This window comes from Nyctibius grandis, chromosome 6 (assembly GCF_013368605.1).
Source record: "Nyctibius grandis isolate bNycGra1 chromosome 6, bNycGra1.pri, whole genome shotgun sequence".
NCBI lineage: Eukaryota > Metazoa > Chordata > Aves > Nyctibiiformes > Nyctibiidae > Nyctibius > Nyctibius grandis.
The window spans coordinates 32,547,701-32,573,294 of record NC_090663.1 but is presented as its reverse complement, the minus strand read 5'-3'; the positions used below and the strand labels follow the sequence as shown (position 1 = coordinate 32,573,294).

The 25,594-nt window shown below is 36.6% G+C and overlaps 1 protein-coding gene across 11 annotated transcripts in view; it reads left to right on the top strand.

The window, feature by feature from the left end:
- The window catches only part of CLOCK (clock circadian regulator), a 68,349-nt gene that overhangs the window by 13,016 nt on the left and 29,739 nt on the right, over positions 1-25,594 (top strand). For 8 of the 11 annotated variants that reach the window (XM_068402707.1, XM_068402705.1, XM_068402712.1 and 5 more), the window contains 6 exons: positions 1,633-1,720; positions 15,587-15,701; positions 18,192-18,282; positions 19,953-20,012; positions 20,420-20,568; positions 25,199-25,290. In XM_068402707.1, coding sequence (XP_068258808.1) covers positions 18,236-18,282; positions 19,953-20,012; positions 20,420-20,568; positions 25,199-25,290 — 348 coding nt within the window. In that variant the 5' untranslated portion in view covers positions 1,633-1,720; positions 15,587-15,701; positions 18,192-18,235. Of the gene's footprint in view, positions 1-1,632; positions 1,721-5,188; positions 5,242-15,586; positions 15,702-18,191; positions 18,283-19,952; positions 20,013-20,419; positions 20,569-25,198; positions 25,291-25,594 lie in introns of those variants that run through there. The other 3 variants (XM_068402709.1, XM_068402708.1, XM_068402710.1) reach the window with 2 other exon arrangements.

Below are 25,594 nucleotides of genomic sequence, written 5' to 3'. Positions count from 1 at the left end.
CCTGAAAACTTATGCATGCTCTGCATCTTTGGTGTTGCTTTTCAAGGAACCTTTTTAGATCTTGAGGACCTGCTTTGTTTTATTAAGAATTTGTGTTTTCCAGGGCACATCTCAGCTTTATTTACTGCTTGTCTCCCAATGGGCTGTTTTCCTTCACCTTTCTTTTTCGTTAGTCCTTTTGCTTGTGTTTCTTTCTCAGAGCTTTTTTTTTTAACTTGTGCAGAAAATCCTCAGTTTAAAACTGTTCTTAAGTTACAGAACTTTTGTATTTATTTATATTAAGAAATCTTTTTATACATTTTTTTCTTAATGTTTTTTATACAAACACTAAAAGCAAATAACTAAATAGAGAGAAAATACTTTTGACACTGATTCGTAGAAGTAGAAGAGAGATTTTAAAGTTGTTGTACTCTTTCTCAGTGGCTTGTGTGCAGGTGTGGGTGCTTGCAGTCGTGCCTCTGTGCTTCTCTGGAAATGTACCTGTGTTACTACTTGTGCAAAAACACATTTACTCAGGGGAACAGTGAAGTCAAACCACTGTCTTATTCTGATTTGTTCTTATATACCTGCTGTAGATGTGCAATGAATAAAGAGTAGCAGCAGCACAATCAGAGCCCATCCACAAGGAATGGGAAATGTAGCATCGTAGGGTAGTTAGTTATCATGGACGTAATTATTGAGGCTGCTCTGCTTATCATGGTGAAGAAAATTTGCAACCATTAAATCAAAATTTGTTTAATAGGGTGTAGAGAGCTACTGATCTGAAAATGGTCTCTTGGTTCCTAACTGAGATTTAAGGGGAAAAAAGAGATTGTTTCTGAGCAAGCTAAGAGATTATCCAAGGTTTTACATTTGGATCAGAGGAGTTGACTTCAATTAATGAAATAAAGTAGTGGAGTTGCTGACCAAAGCAAAGGTACACCCTGGGCCAGGCAGAGAGGAGGGAGAGGTGCTCTGTGGGAGAAATCATCACCCTGTTTGTCTGAAGGTTCAAATTATGAAATAAATGAAGACAGACTTACAAGGCAGGCTGGAGACTTCTAGTTCCACTTTCTTTTGCTCAAACAAGGATTTGTAGTATAGAGGATGATCTTAACATTTCCACCCCTCCCTTTTGCTTATTATAGGACTGCACTGAACTTCCTTTTCAAATATTTTGGATTTTTCATGTTGCAGTGACCCAAGAGCGTCTGGTGTTCATGAGTTACAGGAAGACAGAATTTGTGTTCAGTATAAGAGTAAATAGAACGATGTATTGCTGTTTAGAATTTTGTGGATTAAAAATGTAGTATTGAATTAATATTAAAATTCTGAAATTGCTTAATAGAGTTTAAAAAAAATCAATGGAATAAGTTGTATTTAATGTTGATGAAAATTGCTGCTAACTGATTTTTTGTTATTAAGACGAGAATCACTTAAAAACCTTGGGTTTTGCTTTGAAGCTCAAGTCCACACAGAATGAAGCTTCTGAAATGAAAAGGATTGTCATTAGACTTAAAATTTTCAATTTATGTACATGTGAAAGTTTGTATAGTGTTGTTCTGTGCTTTGTTTTTTTGTTTTTCTTAAAAGACAATTTTTCTTTACAAATTGCTTTAAAGAGATCTGATTTTCTTTTCATCTAAATTTTAGAAAATGCAGAGTGAAGCACATTCTTTCATTTGCAAAAATCTTCTGGAAAATTACTTGGATGTTGTATATTGAATGTCAGTAAAACTAGGTGAGTCTCTGAATATTTTGATTATTCTAAGCAACTAATGAGTTAATTGTGTGTGACAAAATCCTGTTTATAACTTACAACACTAAGAGAAACTGGCATTTAACCTAAAATCTAGAAGATTAAATTATTATATAAACAAATGACATAGCTCAGAAAGGAGGGGGAAAAAAAAAAAAGGCAAAGATTAAGCAATATGTTCCTGGCTTTACTCCTAAGGTAAAAAGCTGTGTATACACCAAATATATTTTTATCTAGTGTTTCTGCAATGAAGTTCTTCCATAACATAAGTTGCTTGATTAATTTCCCTTGGCATTTTTGTCATGGCGTTCCTGTGGCTGTTCTCTGAGATGGTGTTTAGAACCAGGCTAATTTCAGTCTTACAGTAGACTAATATTCCTGTGTCACTAATCTGATTTTTCTCAATTCACATAGTTGCTTAGCACTGGCTTTAGGGATCAATTTGAATGATTGAAGCAAACACATGTTCATCTTTAGCCCTTTCAAATTTCATTTGAGTTAGAGCAAGTTAAATCACAGTGGTAGTGCTTATGTGCCTCTCTCAGTCTACACTACCTGAATTTCCCAATAAAAAAGAACACTGACAGCTCTGTCTGCAAGTTCAGAGATCTTCAGTTTTCTCTTGCTGTATTTAATAGCATGGGTAGTAGGAGGAAATATATAAATGAAATATCTGAAAGAAATAAGGGGGAAACAAGAAAAGAAGTAAAATATTTAAAGGAAAAAAAAAGGACATAAAAGATGAAGTGAAGAAATGAAGAAAAGAGAAATGAAGCCAAAGTGGTAGGGATATCCAGTTTTATGTCTTCTGTGAAATTCTGGAATAGGGGAAATAAATTGGTAGCCAGTAGATTGCCATGTACCATGATCTATCTCTCTTTGTGGTGAGGAGTAACAAAGAAAAAGTTACAGAATTTTTCTAGAGTCCTTCAGTGCCCTGAAGCATTCTGTTTTGTGAGATGACAGCTGCTTTGGTTAGTCTGGTTTGGAAAGGCAGGATATAATTCTGGTGTATACATTACCATTTTGATTTGGATCATTAATACTGTTCTGGAGAAAATCTCTGTTATCTCCCCTTACCACATCTTGCTCAGTGTGTTCGAACTACATTCCTTTCCCAGAAAACTAGTATGTAAATTCTGCTGCAGGTGCAAAGTGCTCTTTTGTGTCTACTGGGGACTTACAGGTCTGAATCAATTATTAAATCCTGGGGAAACTTTGAATGGCCTGTGTGATGGTGATGTTTGCTTCTGGAGACCAGATGAAATCTAATCCAAAATAAACCCTCTTGAACAGCTAGCATAGGAGAGTCAGCACCAGCTGCTTTGATCTGCTGATCCATTTCTACTGCTCCAGATTACTTGCTAATGGAGACATAGCTAAAATTGTTCACTTTGGTTATAGGTCAGTAGATAAGGGCAATGAAGATCTGTGATATGTATCTATTCTACAGATGCAGTTTAGGTTTTGGTGCTAGTATTTACTACAAGAGACAGTGAATCAAGTGACTAAATCGTAACTGCCTTTTGAAATCTTGGTCGTTTAGTCTGTTTTTCTTCCCTGCTTATATTCTTAAATTGTTAAATATAGGAGTCTTCTGATTTCTTTCATTTCATAATTTTTATATAGAATTCTAAAATTTGTATGCTTCTTACCCCAGGTGTTTTGCTTGAGCTGCTCATCTGCACTGAAAAAAAATCAAGTCCAGTGTTTTATTGCAGTCATTAAGTAGGAGCAGGACAAAAAATGAAAAAGAGATGGTCTTCACAGGTGTTTGCAGTTATTACCATCTTTCTGTGCATTGAGCTGTCACGAATCAAGACAGAATTTTTTAATTTTTTTTTTTTTCCCCCCCTGGACTGAATTCCTCAATTTGAGGTTGTAGATGGCAGTTGTTAAGGTTCTGAAAATTTAAGTAATATTAGTTGCCAATGTTAAATCATTTTATCTTGAAGTAATAGCTGTAAGAGTTCTCCCCACCTGCCATGTGTGATTTTATGTTCAGAGATTCCAAGAATTTTGCACAGTTACTGCTAGGGTAATACACTGCATGTCTAAGCCAATGATAAGGACTAAACTCAGTTATATTTCTTGTTTGTTAGATCTTTGCAGAATCTAGGCCTTAGCTTTCGGCATTTTCCAGAAAATTTCCAGGATTCAAGATTTCTATTGACAGGGACATGTAAAAGAACAGCCCTTTAGTATAAACGTTTAAAAAAAATCTGAGGTTGTATCAGCAGCCAGTGATTTTTTTCAAACCACAGTATTTGCGCTGTTATTTAAATCATTTTTATTCAGTCTGTTCCTTCATGTTGTAACTAGCATAAACATATTATAAAAGTTAGAATATTTTATTCCCCTAGGCTTAAGCATCTCTTCATTCAGTTTGTATAACCCTTTCTAATAGAGCATTTATTATTGCCATGTGTGTATGTAGCACTTTAGCTAGCGAAAAAAACAATGCATTAAGTAAAAATCAAAATTTAGTACTTAGCTGCTTCATATAGCAGCTTTGGGAAGAGGCCTCATTGAGGCAGGTACAAGCCTCAATTTAAAAAGAAGTGTTGAGAGTCAAAAGTCAGAATTGTAAGCCAGCAAGTTATGAAGAGTCCTCGTTATTTTAAGTAATCTTGTTTTAGGAATACTGCATCTCTATGTTCAATTGTATGTGTCGCTCTTAGTCTATTTGCGTATTTGTTAATGTGTTAGGCATAACTTGTTAGGCATAACTAAACTGTTGCAAGCTTTAATGTATGCTTAAATACAATACAGCTGTTTTCATTAGCCTATTGGCTTGTGGCCTCAACATATAATTTGTATTGGTTTCAGGTTTTCCTGTGAATATTGATAGCTTTTGGCATCCCATTCCTTGATACCAGTGTTAAATAGGCCACTAGCAAGATCCTAGGTCATTGAAACCGTATTCCCAATGTTCTGAGCAGAAGAGAATTGCCATTTAAAGTAAAATCTGATTGTAGTTTTACTTTTTGATAACTGATATATTAATTGAAAATTGGAATAGCTGTAATGCCTTTATAAATAATTTCTTAATGTTACTTTTCAGAACTTAAGTGCTGGATGATCTAAGTCAGGTTGTGTTAATAAAGTGGGAAAAGAGCCTATAAGGGGTGGGTTAACACATTTGCTTTGATTTAAGATACTAATTGTAAAATACATCTAGTGCAACTTGATTTTTAACTAGGTTCTACTTGCTAGTTGAGATGGCAGTCTTTTAAGCAGTGCTAATTTTAGCATCTTCAGTAATGACCTGGAAGGGAAGGTTCTAAATGTTGGCAAATAAAATATGGTGATACTAATTTGGGAGGTGTTGAGAACTTGAGAGTGCAGAGAAGGCTTTGAGGGGCAAGAAGCGGGCATACCGAGACGTGTTTTGGTAGATAGAAATAGTGTAGTCTGATCATTCTGTGAAAGAAAAGCTTGAGAAGCGGTAAAAGAGAAAAAGAAAAAACCTGAGGAAAAGAGTTCAAAGTCTTGCAAATGCAGTGAGTATGGTCCCAAGCAGTTGATATGATTTTTTGTTTGGTATTGTAGGTGGTAAAAGGGACTAATAGTTCTCACATAAATAACTTTGAGGATTCATGAGTGTTGAATTAGTCTGCAATGTCCTGAAAGTCTTAATTAAAAAAATTCCCAATGTTTGAAGAGTAATATTGTCATCATAATTAATCAACTTAATTTATAATTAAATTGACTGGGCCCAATATTTTTAATATCATACTGATTTATGGGGACAAGGAATTTGTTGGTCTGCTTTTGCGGCTTCTCTGGTGACCCTCAGAAGGTGAATTCAGTAGGTTTTCTGGACTTGCCTAGTTAGCACAAGCTCTGAAAGTTTCTACATATGTCAGTAGCAAGCCACAAAGGAGGAGTGCATGCTGCTGCTGCTGCTCGGGAGAATGAAGAAAGAATTTGAGTAAATTTGCTATCTACATAAATTGATAACACAGAAGGCTAAAAAACAGTTAGTTAAATGTTACAGTGTTACTACAAACTATAATTTTTCTTTCAACAGTGTTTACAGAACATTCAGAAATTCAGTTGTGTTCAGTGCTCTAATATTTTAATATTTAAGTAAAGATGTTCTTCCTTTTTAATTTCCATATAGATAAGAATATATATGCAGAATGATTACAGTAAAATTCCATTGAATTTAGAGTTGACTTTATATGCTTTTTTCCTATTGCTGCATTGCTGTTTCTGCTTAGTTCATGCAATGCTGTGTATTTTTTTTTTTTAAATAACACACCATCTTTCCTGCCTGAGCATGTCCCAATTATTGACTAAATGTTGGATGATGTTCCACTTCCTTTTGGTTCTTGCTTATAGCAGGGTGGCAAAAGGATACCTAACAACTATCCCCAAAGTGGTTACAAAGTGTTTTGCAAAGAGTAAGACAAGAAAAGTAAAGTCTCTTTGCCTTGGTTTTGTCCATTCTTTAGCCAAGACAACAGTTAAGACATTTCCTCTCTGCACCAATTGCAAAACTTGTACTTTATTTTTTTCCTTTCCTGTTAAGGCACTTCTTGTCTATGTAATATGAAGGACTTGTCCTGTATCTCAGGTTTTGCAATCATTGTAATTCCAGTTGAGCTTGGATTGTTATATTGAAAGTTCTGGCAAAAGAGTAACTAGTGCTTTGTTTAATGACATTAAGGAGTAGTGCAATGGAGGGGTTTGGAATTCTGTAACTATGGTATTGAATTTTTATTTGATGTATAAGCTTGCTCTTTCTATAACAGGTAGTTGCATCAGGGGAAAAACTGAAGCAGACTGGCAGACACCAGAATTTAGAGAAGTCAGTCTTTACTTTTGTTAAATCTTGTTAATCTTATGAATATAACAGTAAGCATGCTAACACAGAAGAATATTTTGCCGCATCTTTTTTGAATACACTGAAGTTAGCATCCCCTAGAGTTTCCCTTGTTTTGTTCTGTTCTGTTTTTGTACTACCTCATTCTTTTTTCATTTGTTATCCCTTTCTGGTTTCCAGGATGATGTGCAGGACTTCTAGGGGAGAGGGGTGGGGGAAGCAGGGAGGAGGAGCTGCTTGTTTGGTAATTTTTGACTTGGACTGTGCTTCAGTGTTGGAGCTTAAAATGTTCCTACTCTCTCATTTTATGGAAACGTGAATGTGGAGTCTCACGTCTTTCTTTCTGAAGACGCTTTCCAATGAAGTGCACTGCTTACTCCGTTCTTCAGGCAGGCAAACAGTCCTCTCTTCACAAAAGCTTTACAGAATAATTTAGCTGTGCATGAGTCACCCACACTGGGAAATCTAAGCATCAGAAGCGCTTCCACAGCTGCACAAATTGAGGATTGTGCAATCAACTTGGAAAAAAATTATGCCCATCACTAAATATTTTTTAAGGGTTTTATTTACATATTTGCATTTCTGCATGAGATGGATAATAAAGTGTCAGACTAAATATTAGCTTTCTGAAACACCTGTCATTTGTTCTTGGGTTTTGCTAGTAGCAGCTGTCCTAGTCTCTTTTTATGAATGTCCATTTGGTACACTTGTACAACTCTTAAGAGTTACAAATAGTTGCTGTTGGTATAAATCATTGTTTCATTAAATTTTTCTAGTTTCATATTATTCATTTAGGTGAATACCCTTGTATAAGTATCTGTAATGAGGATCTTCTATAACAGTCGCAGTTCATGCTGATTAACACGTTATTTGATAGATAGGCTGATAACTACTTAGCAACGCATCAGTTATATATACTCCTATGCTTTATATTTTGCTTGAATTTCCCATTGACTCTAAAGCTGAGTTCTGGATTTGTTTTCATATCCAGAAGCTGATCCATGAGTCTGGATCAGTGTATGTAAACAAACCTCATTCTGTCCAGAGATTTCATTTTGTCATGGGTTGCCACATGAGATGCAGCACAAATTTGAATCTCATTTTTCCTAATTTTGTTCTCTGGTTGTAATTTAACACATGGTGTGGGTCAGCATGAAATGGCATTGTTGCTAAAAGATGTCTAACCTGGTGATTCACTGCTTCCCCTTTCCCTGTGCCAACACAGCTTTTGAGCAGCCATATGGTGAAACAGATATGGTTGATTTAGCTGAATGAAACACTATTTGGGTTAGTTTTAGGCGGGACCAGTTTTAGGCTGTGTTGACTGCGTGATCACAGATACTAGTGCTAGCAGAAGAGAGGGAATTTAATGCGTGTGTGCAAATGAGTGATCAAAGTAATGATCGAAGGCTAGCATTATGAAAAGTTTCAGCTTGACCAAGGAGTTTGGTAAAAGTACTTACAAATACAAATAACTGTTAGGGTGTGAAGCGCGTAGTGTCTGTAGCCATGTAGCTACCTGCATGGTCTATGTATATATTGGTCTTGCTGTTTTACATATGGTAATTCTTCACCTGCGAGCTGATTCAGAGGAAGTACTTAGTCCGTTTTTCCCGCATCCTAGGTGAGTACCCTGTCTGTGCGTTAGGAATGAGTCTTTGTCTCCTGTTTAAAAACAAAACAAAACCAACCAAAAAAAAACCCCCTTGAGTTCATTTCATTGAGTTATCTGGCATGGCATGTCACTTTCTCTCTGCCCCCTCCCTTCAGTTATGTGTGCATAACTGAGAAGCGCAAGATGTTTCTGGATGTCTAGATGTGGTAGATAATAACTTAAAGGAATAAGTTGTAGATATGAAATAGTTGGTTGTCCTTTAAAAGGTAAGGTAGATTATAAATCAAGCAAAACTTTGAGACTCATAGCTATATCCTTAAAATTTCTCCTAAATAGACTGTAAAGGCATTGGGTGCAGAAATAACTTGCATAACTTCTTACAGACCCTCTTGGCCATCTTTTGACTTCTTGGATTTCAGAAGATTTTAGAATGCAGTAGTGAGATATGTAAAAAGTATGTGTTCATTTGGATACAAAAGCTAACAAATCTTAATTGGGTCGATTTTCCTGGTCTAGGGTAGAATTTTGGAAAGATTCATTTGTGTGAATTTCAAAAATTGCTTTTTAGTTACCTTTCCCACCTCACAACACACACACATGCATACTAAAAGTCTGGCAGTTAAAGTGCTCACCTAACATGTAGGTTCATGTTTTTCTGCAAGATTAATTGTAGTGGATAGCCGAGTGTTTGTTTTTGTTGCAGTAATAATAAGTGTAAAGTCCATTTTCTAAATTTAAACATGAGTTTATGTCAACACTGAGCAGAAATTTTGTATGGAATGGAAGAATAATTTACTTGGCGTTATCTTGCTTTGAATGTGTAATAATTGTGTCTGTTGAATTTGGTAATGAATTTTCTCCAGGACAGTTTTCAAAAATTTGTTTACTTTCTATATCTAGACATTCTTCTGTCTTATTATCGGGGTAGAGGAAAAACAACGTTTAACTCTTTGATCTGTCTCATTTCTTGGTGAATTTTCATGTATATTTTTCAATGTCAGAATAAAGTGTTTAATAAATATTTCCTCTTTGTTTAGCTTTATTAGTATTCTTGGTATTAATTATGATCTGAGGAAAATGTGAGAAACCATTTTAGACAAATTGTTGTTTAAACTAACATCTGTATCTGATGCAAAACATTTAAAATGCTAATGCTCTGTTTCATAAATATGCACATTTGTAATTGGATGAATCATTTCAAAGTGTTGTTAACTCCAGGACAGATATCTTGGTACCATGTTTTAAAGTGTTTTGTTTTTTTTTTCCTTAAATTTCTATTAATATTGAGAAACCATCAAGTGAAGAATTTTTTTTTTTTTGTCTGGTAACTTCGTTCTGTAGAAAATAATTGTTTTGTATGTAGCAGATAATGTTCTGGGATAATCAGTAATATTCAGTGGGAATTTAAACTTTTGAGCATGTGTGTGTGGTATTTTTTCCCCTTTTGAACTTCTGAAAAAACCCAGTCAATTGCCTACCTTCTCAGTTCCGTTTAAGAGGCTGGAAGAAGAAAGCTGGGATTTCGTTTGTTCATTGTAAAATATACCAAGTTTAGATGCCTCCTGTGAGACAGAATAGCAGAATGTCCAAATTTTACACCATCTACAGCACTCTTTCTGCGATGCAGTGAACATTAATTTAGAATTTGTTCTTGAGCTGGCTGGTAGCAGGTTGTTTCTGCACAGAATCCCAGTAAAGGAAATGGAGATTTACAGAGGTGTGAAGGTTTTCAGTGTTGGATTGTAACACTAACATGTTAGCTTTTCTTGATTAAAACTCATGTTGTGAAGTACTGGTTTGTTGTTAAGCACCATGTAAGCAGGCAGTAGGTGTATTTTTCAGCCAGGCTTGATGATGAGCTAAATTCTGTTTTAGATGTGCAAACACAGTGCATACTCTTGAGTCTAACCCATGATTCCCTATAACAGACCCAGCAGTGGCAGATGTAGTTAAGAGGTTCCTGCTCCTCTTTGTAGAGGGGCACTGTTCCTCAGCTGTGCCAATTTTCAAAGGTACATGAAGGCACACTTTTTAATAAGACCAAGATAATAAAGATTATATTTAAAACTGTGTGATATGTGGGTTCTTTTAGACACATCATTTCACAAATCTGCTTCAGTGTGTGTCCAGAGCTGAAGGGGTGCACTCCTCCAGTAAAAGTCACGGAAGGGTGGCAAGAAGCAGGGTGGAGCCTTATAAATAAAAGCGTGTGCAAGTGGAATCGTAACATGTAGCTGCAGTCTTTCTCTTGTACAGACTAGTTGCACAGGATTTACAAGCATTATTTCTGCTGCAGTTACGGCTTTGTTACTGAAGGAAGGGGATCTCCAGTAAGGAACTGTGAATACAAAGGACTGAGAAAATATTGTAAATGACAATACAGAAGAATAGCAATTGTTGGTGATGGCCAAGTCACTAAACACTGCCTTTCACATTTTTCTTATAAACTTAGTGAAGTTTGTACTATTTTTTTATTACGCTTTATGCTTGTCTACTCCCTGCAAAGGTAATGGACCTAAGCAAGCTGATCTGACAAGTCTGGCTAAAAGTCACTGTAAATAATATCCCCATAGAAACATAGATAATGAGGATTAGAGGAAAAAGCAGTTCTCTCCTGCATTCTTCACATGTTAGACTGTCCCACCATCAGGAGAGAACTTTGTTCTGTAACTTGGGATTGAATGCAGTTTGCAATTTCCATCTTTCTAGCTCGTGGTTAGAGGAAACACTCCTGCCCACCATTCTTCTGTCCGCTCCTGTCCACTCACAAATTTCCCTATTAAAAGGCCATTTGGGGTCAAGTTGTGTGGATGCTTGTGCTGGAAGCAGCCCTCTCCTACTCTCTTTTCCTGTGGAGCAGGTGAAGATGTACACCTGCTGTTATAGCATGTTTATCTACAGAAAATTACATTTCTGGCATCTATCAGCTCCTCTGGACAAGTGCGGACCAAGATTACTGTTGGTTTGTTGACATGATAGAGAAAAGTTTGCACTATATGATTATTCCTAGCTGCTAGAATAACCTTTTCAGCTGCAAAGTTTGAACAGTCTTTCTTGAAATTCATTTCAGCCCTATCTGCTGATATTTTTGTTTGTTGGTTTGTTTTCCTTTTTTTTTTATTTTGAGGTACGAAATGAGAGAGACATATGTCAGTTTTAAAAACATAATATTTTAACATATAGCCTCTGATAGCCTGTGAGAAGGGATCAGTCATTACCCTAATTTGCTTTCTGTTGGTGTGTATACCATTGCAAGCAAAGGAGCGAGTATCTCAAAACCTGCTAGCTTGTTCTATTAGGCCGAAGTATATCTGATTAGAAGGCAGGTTATGGTTTACCAGTCTAAAGATCTCTTGCTCTCTCTAGAAGTTTATGATTACTAGAAAGGAACTAAACCAAAGCAAATTCTTCCCCTTCTCTTCCCCTCTACACTGCCTCCAAAAAAGAAAGAGCTAAAGAGAAAAATGGTTGGGCTGGGGAGGGGAAAACCTTTGAAGCAAAGAGCAAAATGGAAAACATGAGTGATAGTGATGCTGTGTTCTGGGCATGAGATGATGGATGGATCTCTGCTTGCCCATTATGGTGGGATGTCCCAGTAGAGTAAAACCCCAGAAGTTAATAATCCAAGTTATCAAAAGCAGATGTTTCTTTGCTCCTAGAAAGGAGTATCAAGAAGGTTTATAATTATCCTCAGAACCTGTATAATGAATAGGGCTTTTGGTGCATCTGGGCAAGAACAACCCCATGTATGAGTACAAGTTGGGGACAGAGCTGTTGGAGAGCAGCGTAGGGGAAAGGGACCTGGGGGTGCTAGTGGACAGCAGGATGACCATGAGCCAGCAATGTGCCCTTGTGGCCAAGAAGGCCAATGGCATCCTGGGGTGTATTAGAAGGGGTGTGGTCAGCAGGTCGAGAGAGGTTCTCCTCCCCCTCTACTCTGCCCTGGTGAGGCCGCATCTGGAATATTGTGTCCAGTTCTGGGCCCCTCAGTTCAAGAAGGACAGGGAACTGCTAGAGAGAGTCCAGCGCAGAGCCACGAAGATGATTAGGGGAGAGGAACATCTCCCTTATGAGGAGAGGCTGAGGCAGCTGGGTCTCTTTAGCTTGGAGAAGAGGAGACTGAGGGGTGACCTCATTAATGTTTATAAATATGTGAAGGGCAAGTGTCATGAGGATGGAGCCAGGCTCTTCTCAGTGACATCCCTTGACAGGACAAGGGGCAATGGGTGCAAGCTGGAACTCAGGAGGTTCCACATAAATATGAGGAAAAACTTCTTTACAGTGAGGGTAACTGAACACTGGAACAGGCTGCCCAGAGAGGTTGTGGAGTCTCCTTCTCTGGAGACATTCAAAACCCGCCTGGACGTGTTCCTGTGTGATATGGTCTAGGCAATCCTGCTCCGGCAGGGGGATTGGACTAGATGATCTTTCGAGGTCCCTTCCAATCCCTAACATTCTGTGATTCTGTGTGATTCTGTGATTCTGTGCTGTGCTTATGTTGGGAGTCAGGTTCTGGCTCAGCTGTTTGCCCGCAGTGCTGATTTTTGTGGCTCCTTGGCTTGGTTACTCTGGAACGGAACTAGTGCTGGAGCTCTGCTGGGGCATCAGGTGCTGTGGAAGTGCAGACTGGTGTGCTGTGGTATTTGATTCATTTAAAACAAGATCTTCTCTAAACTAATCCTCAGTGATTGTAATGACTAGTTTGTTCCCCCTCGCAAAATAGGATTATGGCACAGAGATCAGGTGTACTAAAAGAGTTAATCTGTTTCTGTTTGCAAGAAACTGTAATGTTGGAAAAGTGTATTGTTTCCGTATTTTTCCTGTGATCTTTCCTGGGTGAAATTAAATGTGTCTTAATAATACGTGTTGCATTCATTCTGTCTGAGGGTGCTGTAATCTGTAAAGTCACAAAAATATACTTATAAAATCAAGACACTTATATAAAAATCCTTTTTATAATATAAGGGCAATACTGATTCTTCCTCAAAAATATTTAGCAATGTTACCGTTATGGTGAAGTGCTGGAGGCGTAAGGGTTTCAGTCACTGACTAGATACAAAATTAAGTACAGGCAACCCGTTGACTATCATCCTGTCCATTTTTCAGTCCAGTCCTGACAGAAGATCTGTCATGAGCAAGACTGTAGTATAATTTCACAGTTTGTTCAGTCTTTTAATTTGTTTCTAAGATTTAATATCGCTGACGTGCGTACCAGGATTGACGATATAAATTGGACTGAAGTTACTGAAATTCTTTCAGTCTAAAACAGGGAATGTTTTATCAGATGGTGTGAACTTTTCACTATTACCTTAGGTTGGACCGTGGCTTTTTTACCCTATGACTTACTGAGAACCTTGTTTCTTTGGCTCAAGCAATAATCTTGGCACCCAGTGACTTACTGCCTCTCTGTGAGTGATAAGTCAGCATAGTGCAGAAGTTGCAGGGTTGCTAGTTTTTGTGATTTGGTATAGATTGAGCAATGTTGTGTATTAATAGTTTGTATATGCATGGCAGCAGATAAGGTTTTTGATTGAGGACCTCAGCTTTTGTAATGATAGTTTCGAGCCTTCTTGGTTGCAGGAAAGTTTGAAAACATGCACTGAAGGTGTACAAAAGACATAGTATCTAGAAACAAACACACATAATTAATTGTATTTAAAAAAACATCATGAATTCTGGAGACAGACCCATGACCTTTGAACACTTGTGGCTGACAGTGCTGGCGTGTAGGCGTCTTAAACCTTTCTGCTGGCTTTCACACACACATGCCATTTCTACTGAGTTTAGAGATCTTTGTGATTTTGGTTACAAAAGCTTTGTTCACTGTGATTAGCTTTCCTTTTGGTCTGGTTTATGCTTGCTTATGTTCATTTATGTTCCATAAACGTATTCCTTTTTGAAAATACCCTTAAAACTTCATTTTTTTTTAATTCTGTTTTATTATCAAATATGGTTCTGTGCTTAAGTACTGTGGTGTTTGTCTTAAGTGTTTAGTCGTGTTTTTTTTTTTAAAATGCACCTCTACATACTGCAGAGATGAGGTCTAAAGTTTTCCCCATTAGAACTCTGTTAGGAGCTGGGTGAGATCTGGCAGACTTGTTCGACTCCAAGCAGTTTAAAAACACAGGTTTCATGTTGCAGTCGCTGTAACCTAGACTTTCATGGGACCTCTTTGTCACTATTAATGTTTGCACTTGTCAAATGGAACAAAACAGAATAGGAGAGGAGGCTGTAAGCACCTAAAAAAGTAGGTCAATGGGCCAGCAGGTTTATTTGGCCAGAAAAGAACGAGTGGCTTCATTGAATCATGCTGTCATTGTTTCTCTCCTGTTGGGCAGTATTTGTTTCTGCTGTGCTTTAACTTCCTATGTTAATATTTGCATCTGTATTTTTAACCACTTAAGAGCCTCTGTTAGGTGCAGGGGAAGGAAAAACTTATTTTTTCTAATCAAATACGAGATAATTCTGGTGTTTTTTTGTAAAATCCATTACTGAATTTAGGAGTAACATAGGCTTAGTTTTTAGAACCCAGACTCCTTTTAGAATTTAATATGCTTTAAAATAAAATTTTTCAGAAGTGGTACATGTACATTGTATAGTGAATAGATTTTAAGAACAGTAAGCAAGTCAGAGAGAAATGGGATAAAGACGGGAGAAGAAATGGATTTCATGTAACAGAAATGTAGGAAAACAGCATGGTTCAAGGAAAGAAACTGTAATAAATGGAAAGTAGTGGTATAAAGAGACCGGAAGTTGGTGATCACTTATACTGGTGCTGAGTTTTTTTATGGAAAAAGAACATTTGCGAGGTAGGTTTGGAATACATTCTTGAAAGTGTTTTGAAGTAGGTTTTGAAAGAAGGGGTTAATGACTGTGTTTGTGGGGAGTAGCAATAATGCAGCTGGGCAACTTTCCAGTTGCTAGCAGCAGCAGCATTCTACACATTTCTGGAGTCCTGAGAGTGGAAATGTTGGAAACTGGGAGAGGAGAAGACATAACTGGAAAAGCCAGTGGAGGCCCAAGTAAGAATTTCCGCAGAAAAGGTGTTGAAATAATGGTTATAAAGATAGACTTTGAAGGTAACAAGTGGACGTGAAGATGTAGGGTGGTTGTGGGAGATACGGAATTCAAAAGTAAAAATGATGTCAAGATTAAAGATGGCATAAAGTGATAGCTTAAAGCAGAGATTGAAAGTGTTTCAGAATATCCATTTTATCAAGGAGAGCTTTAAAGCAAGGTGAATTTCAGACAGTGAAATACTTGAGATATTTTTAGTAAGCAGAATATGCATTTATAAATTACTCTTGTTGGAATGACTACTGTTTTATTAAAAAAAAGATTAAATAAGTGATCATTTTAAAACGCCTTGATTATAAAATTCTCCTTTTTTATTTTTTTACAGTTCAGAACTTAATGCTTTTCTGCAGAAGAGGATACATCTAACTCCACGTTGTTCTTCAAAGGAACCAGTTTTCATCACTAAACTTCACACTTTAACAAGTCCCAAAGTGTAAAAGGTAAAATTTGCTCTTATAATGAATAAGGTTCCTGTGGCTTTCAGTCAACCAACAACTGAAGGGCTGAGTAGCAGTGTTAAGTAGTGTCTTTTGTTCTCCAGAACATGACTGAATTTGATTCTTAGAAATAGACATAGTCCTTGATTTCTTTAATCTTTGCTTTAAACTTCACTGGTTTCATTGGAATTATCTCTACGATCTTACCCATTGGCATGTATAAGTGCTGAAAATGCTTAGTGTATTGAAAATTTGAATGCAAAGACAGAAGGGTCAGACCTTGAAGACAGAGAAATGCACTACAGGTGCGTTTCTTGTAGTCTTTTAAGTTCTTTTAACTATTTGTCTTGGATACCAAATCTAAGTCACTAGTTCTGATGTAGGACCTGTATAGTGTAAGAAGTGAATGATTTTGTTGAATTCTAGACAGTGAGTTGCTTTGTCAAAGTGAAAATATTGACTCTTAAATTCTGATTCCTGCATAATGATGTCAGTTGTGTCACAGGTTAAAGTTTTTTGTGTTTAGCTCTACATGTATTTTTCTTTTTCAGATTAATGGAACAATATATCATTTGTCCTACAGAATTTCATATTATTCTTGATCCCTGTAATGTTAGGTTACCAAATTAATTTAAAAAGAACACAGGGCTAAAAATATAATTAGTACATACCTGGTATTAGACTGCTTACTATGTAAGCTAAACGGAAAACAAGTCTTCAATTGGTGTCTTGATTTTAAAACCTAATTCCATGCCAGTGATGGGAGTTGCTTTTACTGCTGAGCAACCTGTCTGTTGTTGCTAGCTTTCGACAAAAATTTGAACAAACACTTCTTAATTTACTTTCCTCCTGCTATTTGATGGCTGGTTTTCAAATAGTGCAACTCTGTTACTTTATAAAACCTGGCCAGCTAGTTTGGGGAGTTTAATTTGTTGGTATGGACAGTGCAATTGTTATTTTGAAGAACTGGAGTGAAGGAATGGTTTGCTTCCAGTGTCTCTTCAGGGCAGTAGATTTTGGAAGAGTAAGGCAGGACAAAGTTGGGCCTATTAATTGAAGAAATGGGTAAGAGGGGTCATGGGGAACTTGGGCAAAACTGCCCGCACACCTTGCGGTGCACCTTGAAAGAGATTGTGCTTCAGCACAGCTCTCCCAGCTACTTTCCTGCTGCACTCAAGTTATGAAACTTTGTGGGGAAAAACCCTAGTCTTGTGAAGCAAACCTGCATAGTATGTGGCTCTTGTAGAACCTGAGACAATTTGGTGGAAAGCTTTCTTCCTCAGTTTCCCCATGTATTAAAAAACTGGGATACAATTTTCCTGAAACATTTTGAAGACTGTCTGGATCATGGAGTTGCAGCCGCCATATTTCTTGTGGTATTAACACTGCAAGTTCCACTGGATTTGGCACTTTCAGAAACAAACAACTCCTTTCTTCTCAGAAACTACGAGTCACTAAAGTGACTAAACCCAGCTCTTCTGAAATAAATGCAATGCCTTTTTACAATTAAGTTTATTACATAGTAAAAATTCCCAAAGATCTGCAAGTTCAGCTCATATAAAACTCCTTGTTGCATGCAGTTGTTCCTTAATCACTGACGGTGTTACAGTCCTGCTGCTCCCTTTGAGCAGCCTCTGACATCTGACTTTTCTATATCAAGGAGAAAGGTTTAATTGCATTGGTTTATGTTTTCTTAAACATTTCAGCCTTTCCATACAGTCATGTAACTTGTGGGTGCCTAAAAGCAGGTACTTGTTGAATTAAATAATTTTATATTCCTTCTCTCAATATTTCATTCACATTATTTATTCAAAATCATACATGCACCTGAAAAAAACAAAAACTTCCTACTGAACCTTTGTAATGAATAAGTGACTGCTTTAAGAAATGGCCAGGTTAACTGTAACTTTCTCACAGCGTGGAGATCACATTCTAATAGGTATGTTGTTGTCATCTTTTCACATGTCTGTTATAACAATGTGCTCAAGAAAAAAATATAGTAAGAAATAAATGATAGCTATAAAATACTATATCCCAAATGCTTTCTGTTTGCACAGTTTCTAAATAGAATATGTTACTACTGAGGAATGTAGTACATATTTTGCATCTGTTCAACCTTCAAAATTATGAGTGTCTTTTAGCTAAAAGTTAAAATAAAAAAGAAAAGCTGTATCTGAATTCAGAGTCAGAAAAAACGTTTGTATTGGTTTAGTCCAGACTTATTTATCGTGACATTTAATAAAACAATGTTCTCTTGAACTCTCGGTCATGTAAAATGATACATTAAAGTCAATGAGATATTAAAGTCATCAATTATGATGGTAATGGAGACTGCATTAGAGAAGGTAGGAGGGCAGAGCAGAAGGTTGGAAGAGAGGGGAAGATAAAGAGCAGCTTATAGAGCAAATTAAAACTTCAGTATTCTCTAATGAAGAACATGTTTATTACGTGTTTTCCTCCAGAGTCACATTTGGATTTTTTTTTCTCTTACAGGCAAACGTACAAATGTCTACCACAAGACTGAAGTGTGTTATGTTATGTTTTTTACCATAAGCACCCATAAAATGAGCTCCATTGCAGACAGGTATGTTAATAGACACTAAGAGTTTTGAGGGAATTACTGTTCAATGCTTTCTTTAATAATCTTTTCTTGTGGTTAATACATAGAGAATATTGATTTTTGCAAAAAATAAGAGGAGTGAGTTTTTGGCTTTTTTTTTCCAAAGCTATTTTGGTAGTGATTAGATGTGTTGTTTTGTAGTCATCGGAAATAGTGATTTTTTTTTATTGTTTGAGGTGAGTCTTAAAATGTATTACTTGTTTTCAGCCATGAAACAGCATCTATGCAATTTGAGTTGATTTTTAATGTTTACGGCAATTCTTTTTTTGAGTGCTCCAATACTTGATTAAGGAAAACAAATACATTTAAACAATTAGTGATGCTGCAGATGATAGTAAAGTGACCTGCTAACCTATTTCAAGGGAAAAGTAGTAGCTGAGACATAGTTTCTACTTGATTCCTTGAGCTGGACCTTCTTAGCAGCTTAGGTGAACATCTGTCCTTCATATTCTGTGTATTACCATTTTTGAGACTTCAGGAAATTAAACTTGCATCAAATTTACAGAAAGTTAAGCCTGTTCTAAGTAACAATAAAAGCAAAGGGTAAAACTTAAAATGCTTGTCTGAGTTCTCAGTTCTTTTGGTGAAGTTTTGTGGCATTTCACTGAAACTTCAGCCTCTTGAATAGACAAATTCCTTTTAATTGCTTTATGTTTATATAGTAGTGTACAAGATAACTACTTCCTAACATCACTGCTTATCATAATGTACGATTGCTTGATGATGGTTACTTGCATTAAGGGAAGGAAACATTAGGATAAAAAAAAGCTAACGGTGGACACACAGAGGTCAGTGTGCACAGCACTAAATAGACTGAAAGCAGACAGAAGAAGTTAGAGAAATAAAATGTGAAAATTCATTACATAGCAGTTTTGGAAAACAGAAGAACAGTTTTGACTTGACTTTTAAAACAAAAGGAAATGAAACAAAGGAGTTGCATGAAGTATACTGAAGTGTCTTCAAAGGAAAACATGTTCGTATTTTGGTATTTTAACACCTCTTTAGCAGTATGTGGACAGTCGTTACCTGAGGAAAATTTATGGGATCCTTGGTTAGGAAGCAAATATAATGAATAATTGTTTATGAACTGTTTAACATTGATATTAATTGTATATTTATAAAATTACATACATGGATGAAGTATAGCATATTCCTTAGCCCTCTTCTGTTAATGATACTTCAGTATTTAAGAAAAATGTGCTTTCTTGCTATAAATATTTCCAGTAATTGTAATTGAAGTTGCCAGTAAGTAAAAATAAATTGTATTTGTCCTCTCTTATGTTTTCAAAAGGGTAGGGTGATCCAAATAATCAAGAAGATAGAAAAATAAAATTAAGTAGTGTTCAGTTAAGTGTTTGCATAGGGTTGTAAGTTCTCGTTAGAGATAGTCTGAAAAACCTTTGAATTGTGTCAGAAATGTAAGGGTTTTTGCTTTCTGTTTAGTAAATGACCTGGAAAAAGAACTTATAGCAGACTTGGCTTCAGGTAATTGATGGTAGCCTTTGCGAGACATCACAGTAAAACAGTGATTTGGTTTCTTGATGTAACGGAGATGATGAATAATTCTTTTTTCCATTGTTGTGGTTGGACTCCACAAGAGAGAAATTTTACACTGTAACATTTATTTCTTTTAGAAATGATGGAAGCATTTTTGATGGGCTGGTGGAAGAAGATGACAAAGATAAAGCAAAAAGGTAAGTTTTTAAGTTATTTAAAGCTAAGAAATGTCCTATACTTGTACACTTGGGCTTACCAGGGTGATTTCTAAACAATAAAAATGTGATTCTTTTATAAATGTGTTGTTCAACAGCATTTCTTTTACTGTCATTAGGCAGATGTTGTATATTTATGACTGTGGTTCAATTATTTGTGTTTTTGTCAAAGGATGCTTTATTCCAAAGGCTTAGCTGCAGCCCTCCATGAGAAGGAGGAAGCCATTCTTCACAAATGGTGTCTCAGATTTGGAGTAGGTGTTTTTGTGACAGTTCTCACAGCAGAGATTCTTCAGGGGCTGTTTGCATCAGGAACTTGACAGTAGTATGCAGCTTATTATAAGAAGGTGTCATAGTTGTTATAAAACATTTTCTGGTTTATTTTTCAGAGTGTCTAGAAACAAGTCCGAAAAGAAACGTCGAGATCAGTTTAATGTACTTATCAAAGAGCTGGGTTCCATGCTTCCAGGTAATGCTCGGAAGATGGATAAGTCCACTGTACTGCAGAAGAGCATTGACTTTTTACGGAAGCACAAAGGTAATTCTTTGTAATAATTTAAAAAATGTGTAAATTCTTAATTATTTTAATGATATTCACTTAGTACATAAAACATTAACAATTTTGCAGCTCCTTAAAGGAAATTGTCAAAAAATGTAAAGAGTTCCCAAAGAAAGAGATTCTTAAGATCATAATTTAGGTAGCAGATATATAACTATGTTTTTTCTAATATTTTGCAAAAGCCAGTACTAATATTTTTTTTGTCTCACAATTGTCAAAGAAGTCTGTTTCATAAAGAGAAGCATTTATTTTTAAAATAACCTTCAAGTTGTTTGTTGTGGACAGATGGAGACCTTTAGAATATAGTTGCTTCATAAGACACAAGTTGTCAAAGTTTGGCTTCACAGGAAAACTCTGCTGATCCATTTCAGTGGAAGTACTTGCTGAAAGTACATATTTTGACATTTAGATAAGACTGATTAGAACAGTTGGTTTGTCTTTCCAAGTTCAATGTAAAGCAAGAATAAATCACTCAAAAAGCTAGTCCGAGGGCACTTAATGGTCCCTCTCTTCATGTCACCTATCACAGAATCACAGAATCAACCAGGTTGGAAGAGACCTCTGGGATCATCGAGTCCAACCGTTGCCCTTACACCACCCTGTCAACTAGACCATGGCACTAAGTGCCATGTCCAGTCTTTTCTTAAACACTTCCAGAGATGGTGACTCCACCACCTCCCTGGGCAGCCCATTCCAATGTCTAATAACCCTTTCTGAAAAGAAATTCTTCCTAACGTCCAACCTGAACCTCCCCTGGCGAAGCTTGAGGCTGTGTCCTCTTGTCCTATAGTTGCCCGGGAGAAGAGGCCAACTCCCACTTCACTACAACCTCCCTTCAGGTAGTTGTAGACTGCAATAAGGTCACCTCTGAGCCTCCTCTTCTATCTACACAACTGGCTGCTTTAACTAAGATGGTATGGTAGTAGGGCATTGTGGTCTCCAGCAAGCATTGTTGTGGTAAGTTGTTTGGTGAGAGAGGGTGGCATGCAGTGGGCACGCAGACCAGGAGCATGGGCATTTTCTTTTTCCCATTTAGTTGGGAAAAAAACCCCAGAAAAATCTGTAAATAGTTTTAGCTGAACTTTCTAATTTTCATGACATATCCACTGATGTATAAGCCAATGAGTGTGTGTTTGTTGTTTTGTAAACCATCATGTGAAATGTCAAAACGATTAATGTCTTTCAACATCCTTGCTATGTTTTGTTTCTCTGGTTGTTTGCATCAGCTGATGGCAGGATATACCCAAATATGTTCTACTGAAGTTCATTACAGATTGTTATTTCTGTCACTAAAAAATTCTTCCAAGCATACACTTATTTATGGCTGTTTGATATTTCTGTATATAAAAAAATCCCTACTCCTGCTCCTACACTTGTTCTTAATATGGCACCTTGTGGTTCACACTGCCAAAAACAAGATTAAAAATTCAAGAAAATGAGCTCTTTCACTAGTTAACCTATTTCCTTGAGTAATTTCTGACTGTGCGTAAGTAACTAGAAAGCAGTAGGAACAAAAGAAGCAGCTACTTGGTTATAGAATAAAGTAAGTAAAGCTATTAAGTGGATCGATAGGTATGTATTTATCAACACTATGTGTGTCAATTTAAGGTATGTTAAGGTATGATAAATATTTTTCCATGCCCTAGCACATCTCTTCCATTAGTGTTATGTTTCAAGTGGCACCAGATGTGTACTGAATAGTGCTGTTAAAGGTAAACATAACAACTAAAATGGAAAGGGAGGGGAAATAATTTGTGCAAGAATTCATAGGTTTGGGGTTTTTTTGCCAATTAAATATTGATTATGCTGTTTTAATTCTCTGAGACATGTTTGCCTCATAATGAAAAGAAAAGCAGTATGAAGGCTCCTTCTCTGTAGAAGTCACTTCTGTAGGTTCTAAGGCCTTTGTGAAAATTGGTTCCGTTTCAAAATCACTGTATCATGTATTGATTCGTATCATAAAATATAGAATGTAGAATGAACACAAGTCAGTGAGCCAGCAGCACCAGTCATACTTTTTTCTTCAAAGTGCTGAGATTTTTTTTTTAATTATTTTTATTTTTTTAGGATAAAGGGGGAAAAAGTAGCTCTGCAGATGGGTGCCTTTTAGGGCATGGTGCTTCTGTCCTTCACCTGGTGGGACAGAGTGCATCTCTGTGGGACTGCACATATCATATTAAGGTCTCTAAAGCTCTGGCTGCCAGCGCTTAGTAACATTGCTCTGCACTGGTTTACATTAAAATGTTTTGGACAAAATGTTGGCAAAGGTTAGAAGCATGTTTTGCCTCCTGAGGTGCTTGGATCTGTTTGTTACAATAAAGCAGGGTGACCCTAGTGATAAATGAATCATTCAGCACTGATTAGCTGCTTTATTGTTGAAAATCCTACTGTGTTCAGCCACCAGGTTTTGATTAACTGCGTTGCTTCTGGTTCTTCCTGGACCATTTCCACATTGGCCAGGCTTGGTACTCTCGCGGCAGCTCCAGATGAACTGTCTGAGCTGGTTATCGGCCAGCATGGATTCTGTTTCTCATTGGGAAAAAACAGCAGGCTAAGCACACTGAAATTGTATTATTGAGAGCTTCTCCTTGGGTAATACTGCCTATCATCTTCCTCTGAATTTGTAACCAAGAAATTTTTGAAAATTATGAAATACTGAAGAATTTTACTGCTTGTAATTACAACTAGTAGACTGATATTCATACAGCCCACAGATAAATGCTACAGATCTTGGCCCAGCTGGCAATTTCTTTTGAGGATGGATACTCAGTGCTGATGCAGAGTTGCTTCAGATCCAGGATTTGAAGGCTGGAGAAGTTTAGTGTGCAAGCTTGGTTATACTTCTTTGTCTGGTATTTAGCTAGGAATGTGACGTCAGTGTCATTTATCTTTGAATGCAACTCCTGCCATAATTTTTTAAATGTTTCTCTAAAGTTACCAAGTGAAACAAGTTTTTTTCCATGTTACTTTGGCTCTGTTTTCCAATATCATACTTGTTGTTCTAATTACGGGAAATGTAAAAGAAGACCTGTACCTGTGGTAAGATAATTCAGAATGGTTTATTAAAGACATAAACTTCAGCTTTTCTTTAGTGTAAATCCTTTCTACTGTAGAAGCCAGACTGACTTTTTTTTTTTTTAATTATGAAGTAGGATGGTTGTATGGGCCAGAATGAGCCAATGAATTGGACTTTTCCAGTTATAAAATGGAGATTATCTGTGTCCTGTGAACTGCATGCATTTAGTTCCTTGAATTTTGCCTCTACTTTGGTGGCAGAGCTTTTCACTTCCATGTCCTTTGACTTCCCTCTCAGTGCTCAATATGTTTGTTCTGACTGAAAAGTTAGGTTTGGGATTATACTTACGTTATTCTTATTCTCCAGCCCACTCTTACTGCTTTGTGATACCATTTCAAAACAGATAGCAAAAGCCTGATCAAGTTATGTCTTTTGTGAGTTCTGGTCATTGGAAATTCTGGTCTGTCCTATTTGTCAGTATTTTTTCCCCTCTCCTTGCAGCTCTCCACTTCTTGCCAGTTTCTTGCATGACCTTGCTGCTGTGTTTACTGTTTTAGTTAAGTCTAAAGCTCTTTCGTAAAGTTTTCCCCCTTCAGTCTGGGAAACAAAGTTCTGAACTGTTCCAGCCCTTTGCATATTTAACTCATTTCCAGGTTTTCTGTTGTCTTTGAGCCATCTGAACTAAGAAACTAGCTTATGGCCTTTGTACAGACTTGTCCTTTAGAAATCAAAAAAGCCTTAAAGACATGGTTTGGTTCTTTATTCATGATTACTCGTTCAAGGTTGCTCTTACAACCAGTACTTCTGTAATGCCCTTGTTACTCATAAAACTGAAGTACTATGTGGTCTTGTTCTTGTTGCTTCAGCTGTCACTTGATAAGGAAGCATCAAGCTTTCAGAACCTGGGGTCTGGTTTTGCTTAGCAGCTGTTGTTTCTCTCACCTATGTATTGGAAGTTAATTCCTATATTTCTTTTAAGTTCTACAGGAATCTGCATTCAAAATTCATCTCTGTACAAATCAGACAGTAATTCTGCAGTGGAGTCTGCATACAGCTCTTAACAGTCTTTGTTGCAAACCTACTCTTTTTTTCACGTAACCTTATTTCTTTACAGAAAAGGGTGGCAAGAAGAGAAAGGACAGTGACAATTTTTAGTGCAAAGGTTAGAATGACCAGGATTGTCCAAGATACTTGAGGATTAGATGTTTTAATGACCTAAACTGATGAGGAATTTTGGCTTTCTAAATCTTGGAAAACAACACTCTCAATAAAACATTTTATTATGGTCTCAGAGGAAAGAGTATTTTTCTGTTGTCAAAATCCATTACTTACTGCCATTAACTTCAGCATTACCATGAAGTCTGGCAGGACTTCAGCACAAACTGGTAAAAGGAAAGAGAAGACAAATCTCATTATGACATAGGGGAGAAGTCATTTATTTTCTTTTTAAGGAACAACATCTATATGTAATGAATGAAAACAGAGGAGACTGGAGAACCTTCTGCTGTTTCCTAGTGTGTATATGTAACTTAGTGGGAAAATAATGGCTTTTGGAAGTGTGAATCCTTACGTTGTTTATATGTTTGATTGTAGAAATTACTGCACAATCAGATGCCAGTGAGATTCGACAGGACTGGAAACCGACATTCCTTAGTAACGAAGAGTTCACACAGTTAATGTTAGAGGTATATTATTTCTGTTTTTCTGGGAGTAGAGTATTCCCTCATAGGGAGTCATTCCATAATGAAATTTTTCAGTTTGATGACATAACTTTATTTTCATATTTTAATTGTATCTATACATTTTCATGAAGATAAACAATCAAAATTTGTAAGTGTGCAATGTAATGCAAAACGGCTTTTATTTTAACTGAATTTTCAATTACATAAAAGATTATAACAGAGCAAGTCCACAAATGAACATATTTCCTGTCAAAGTAAAGTGGATATTTTAAATTATCAACATGAGGAAGGTACTAGTCAAATAAAG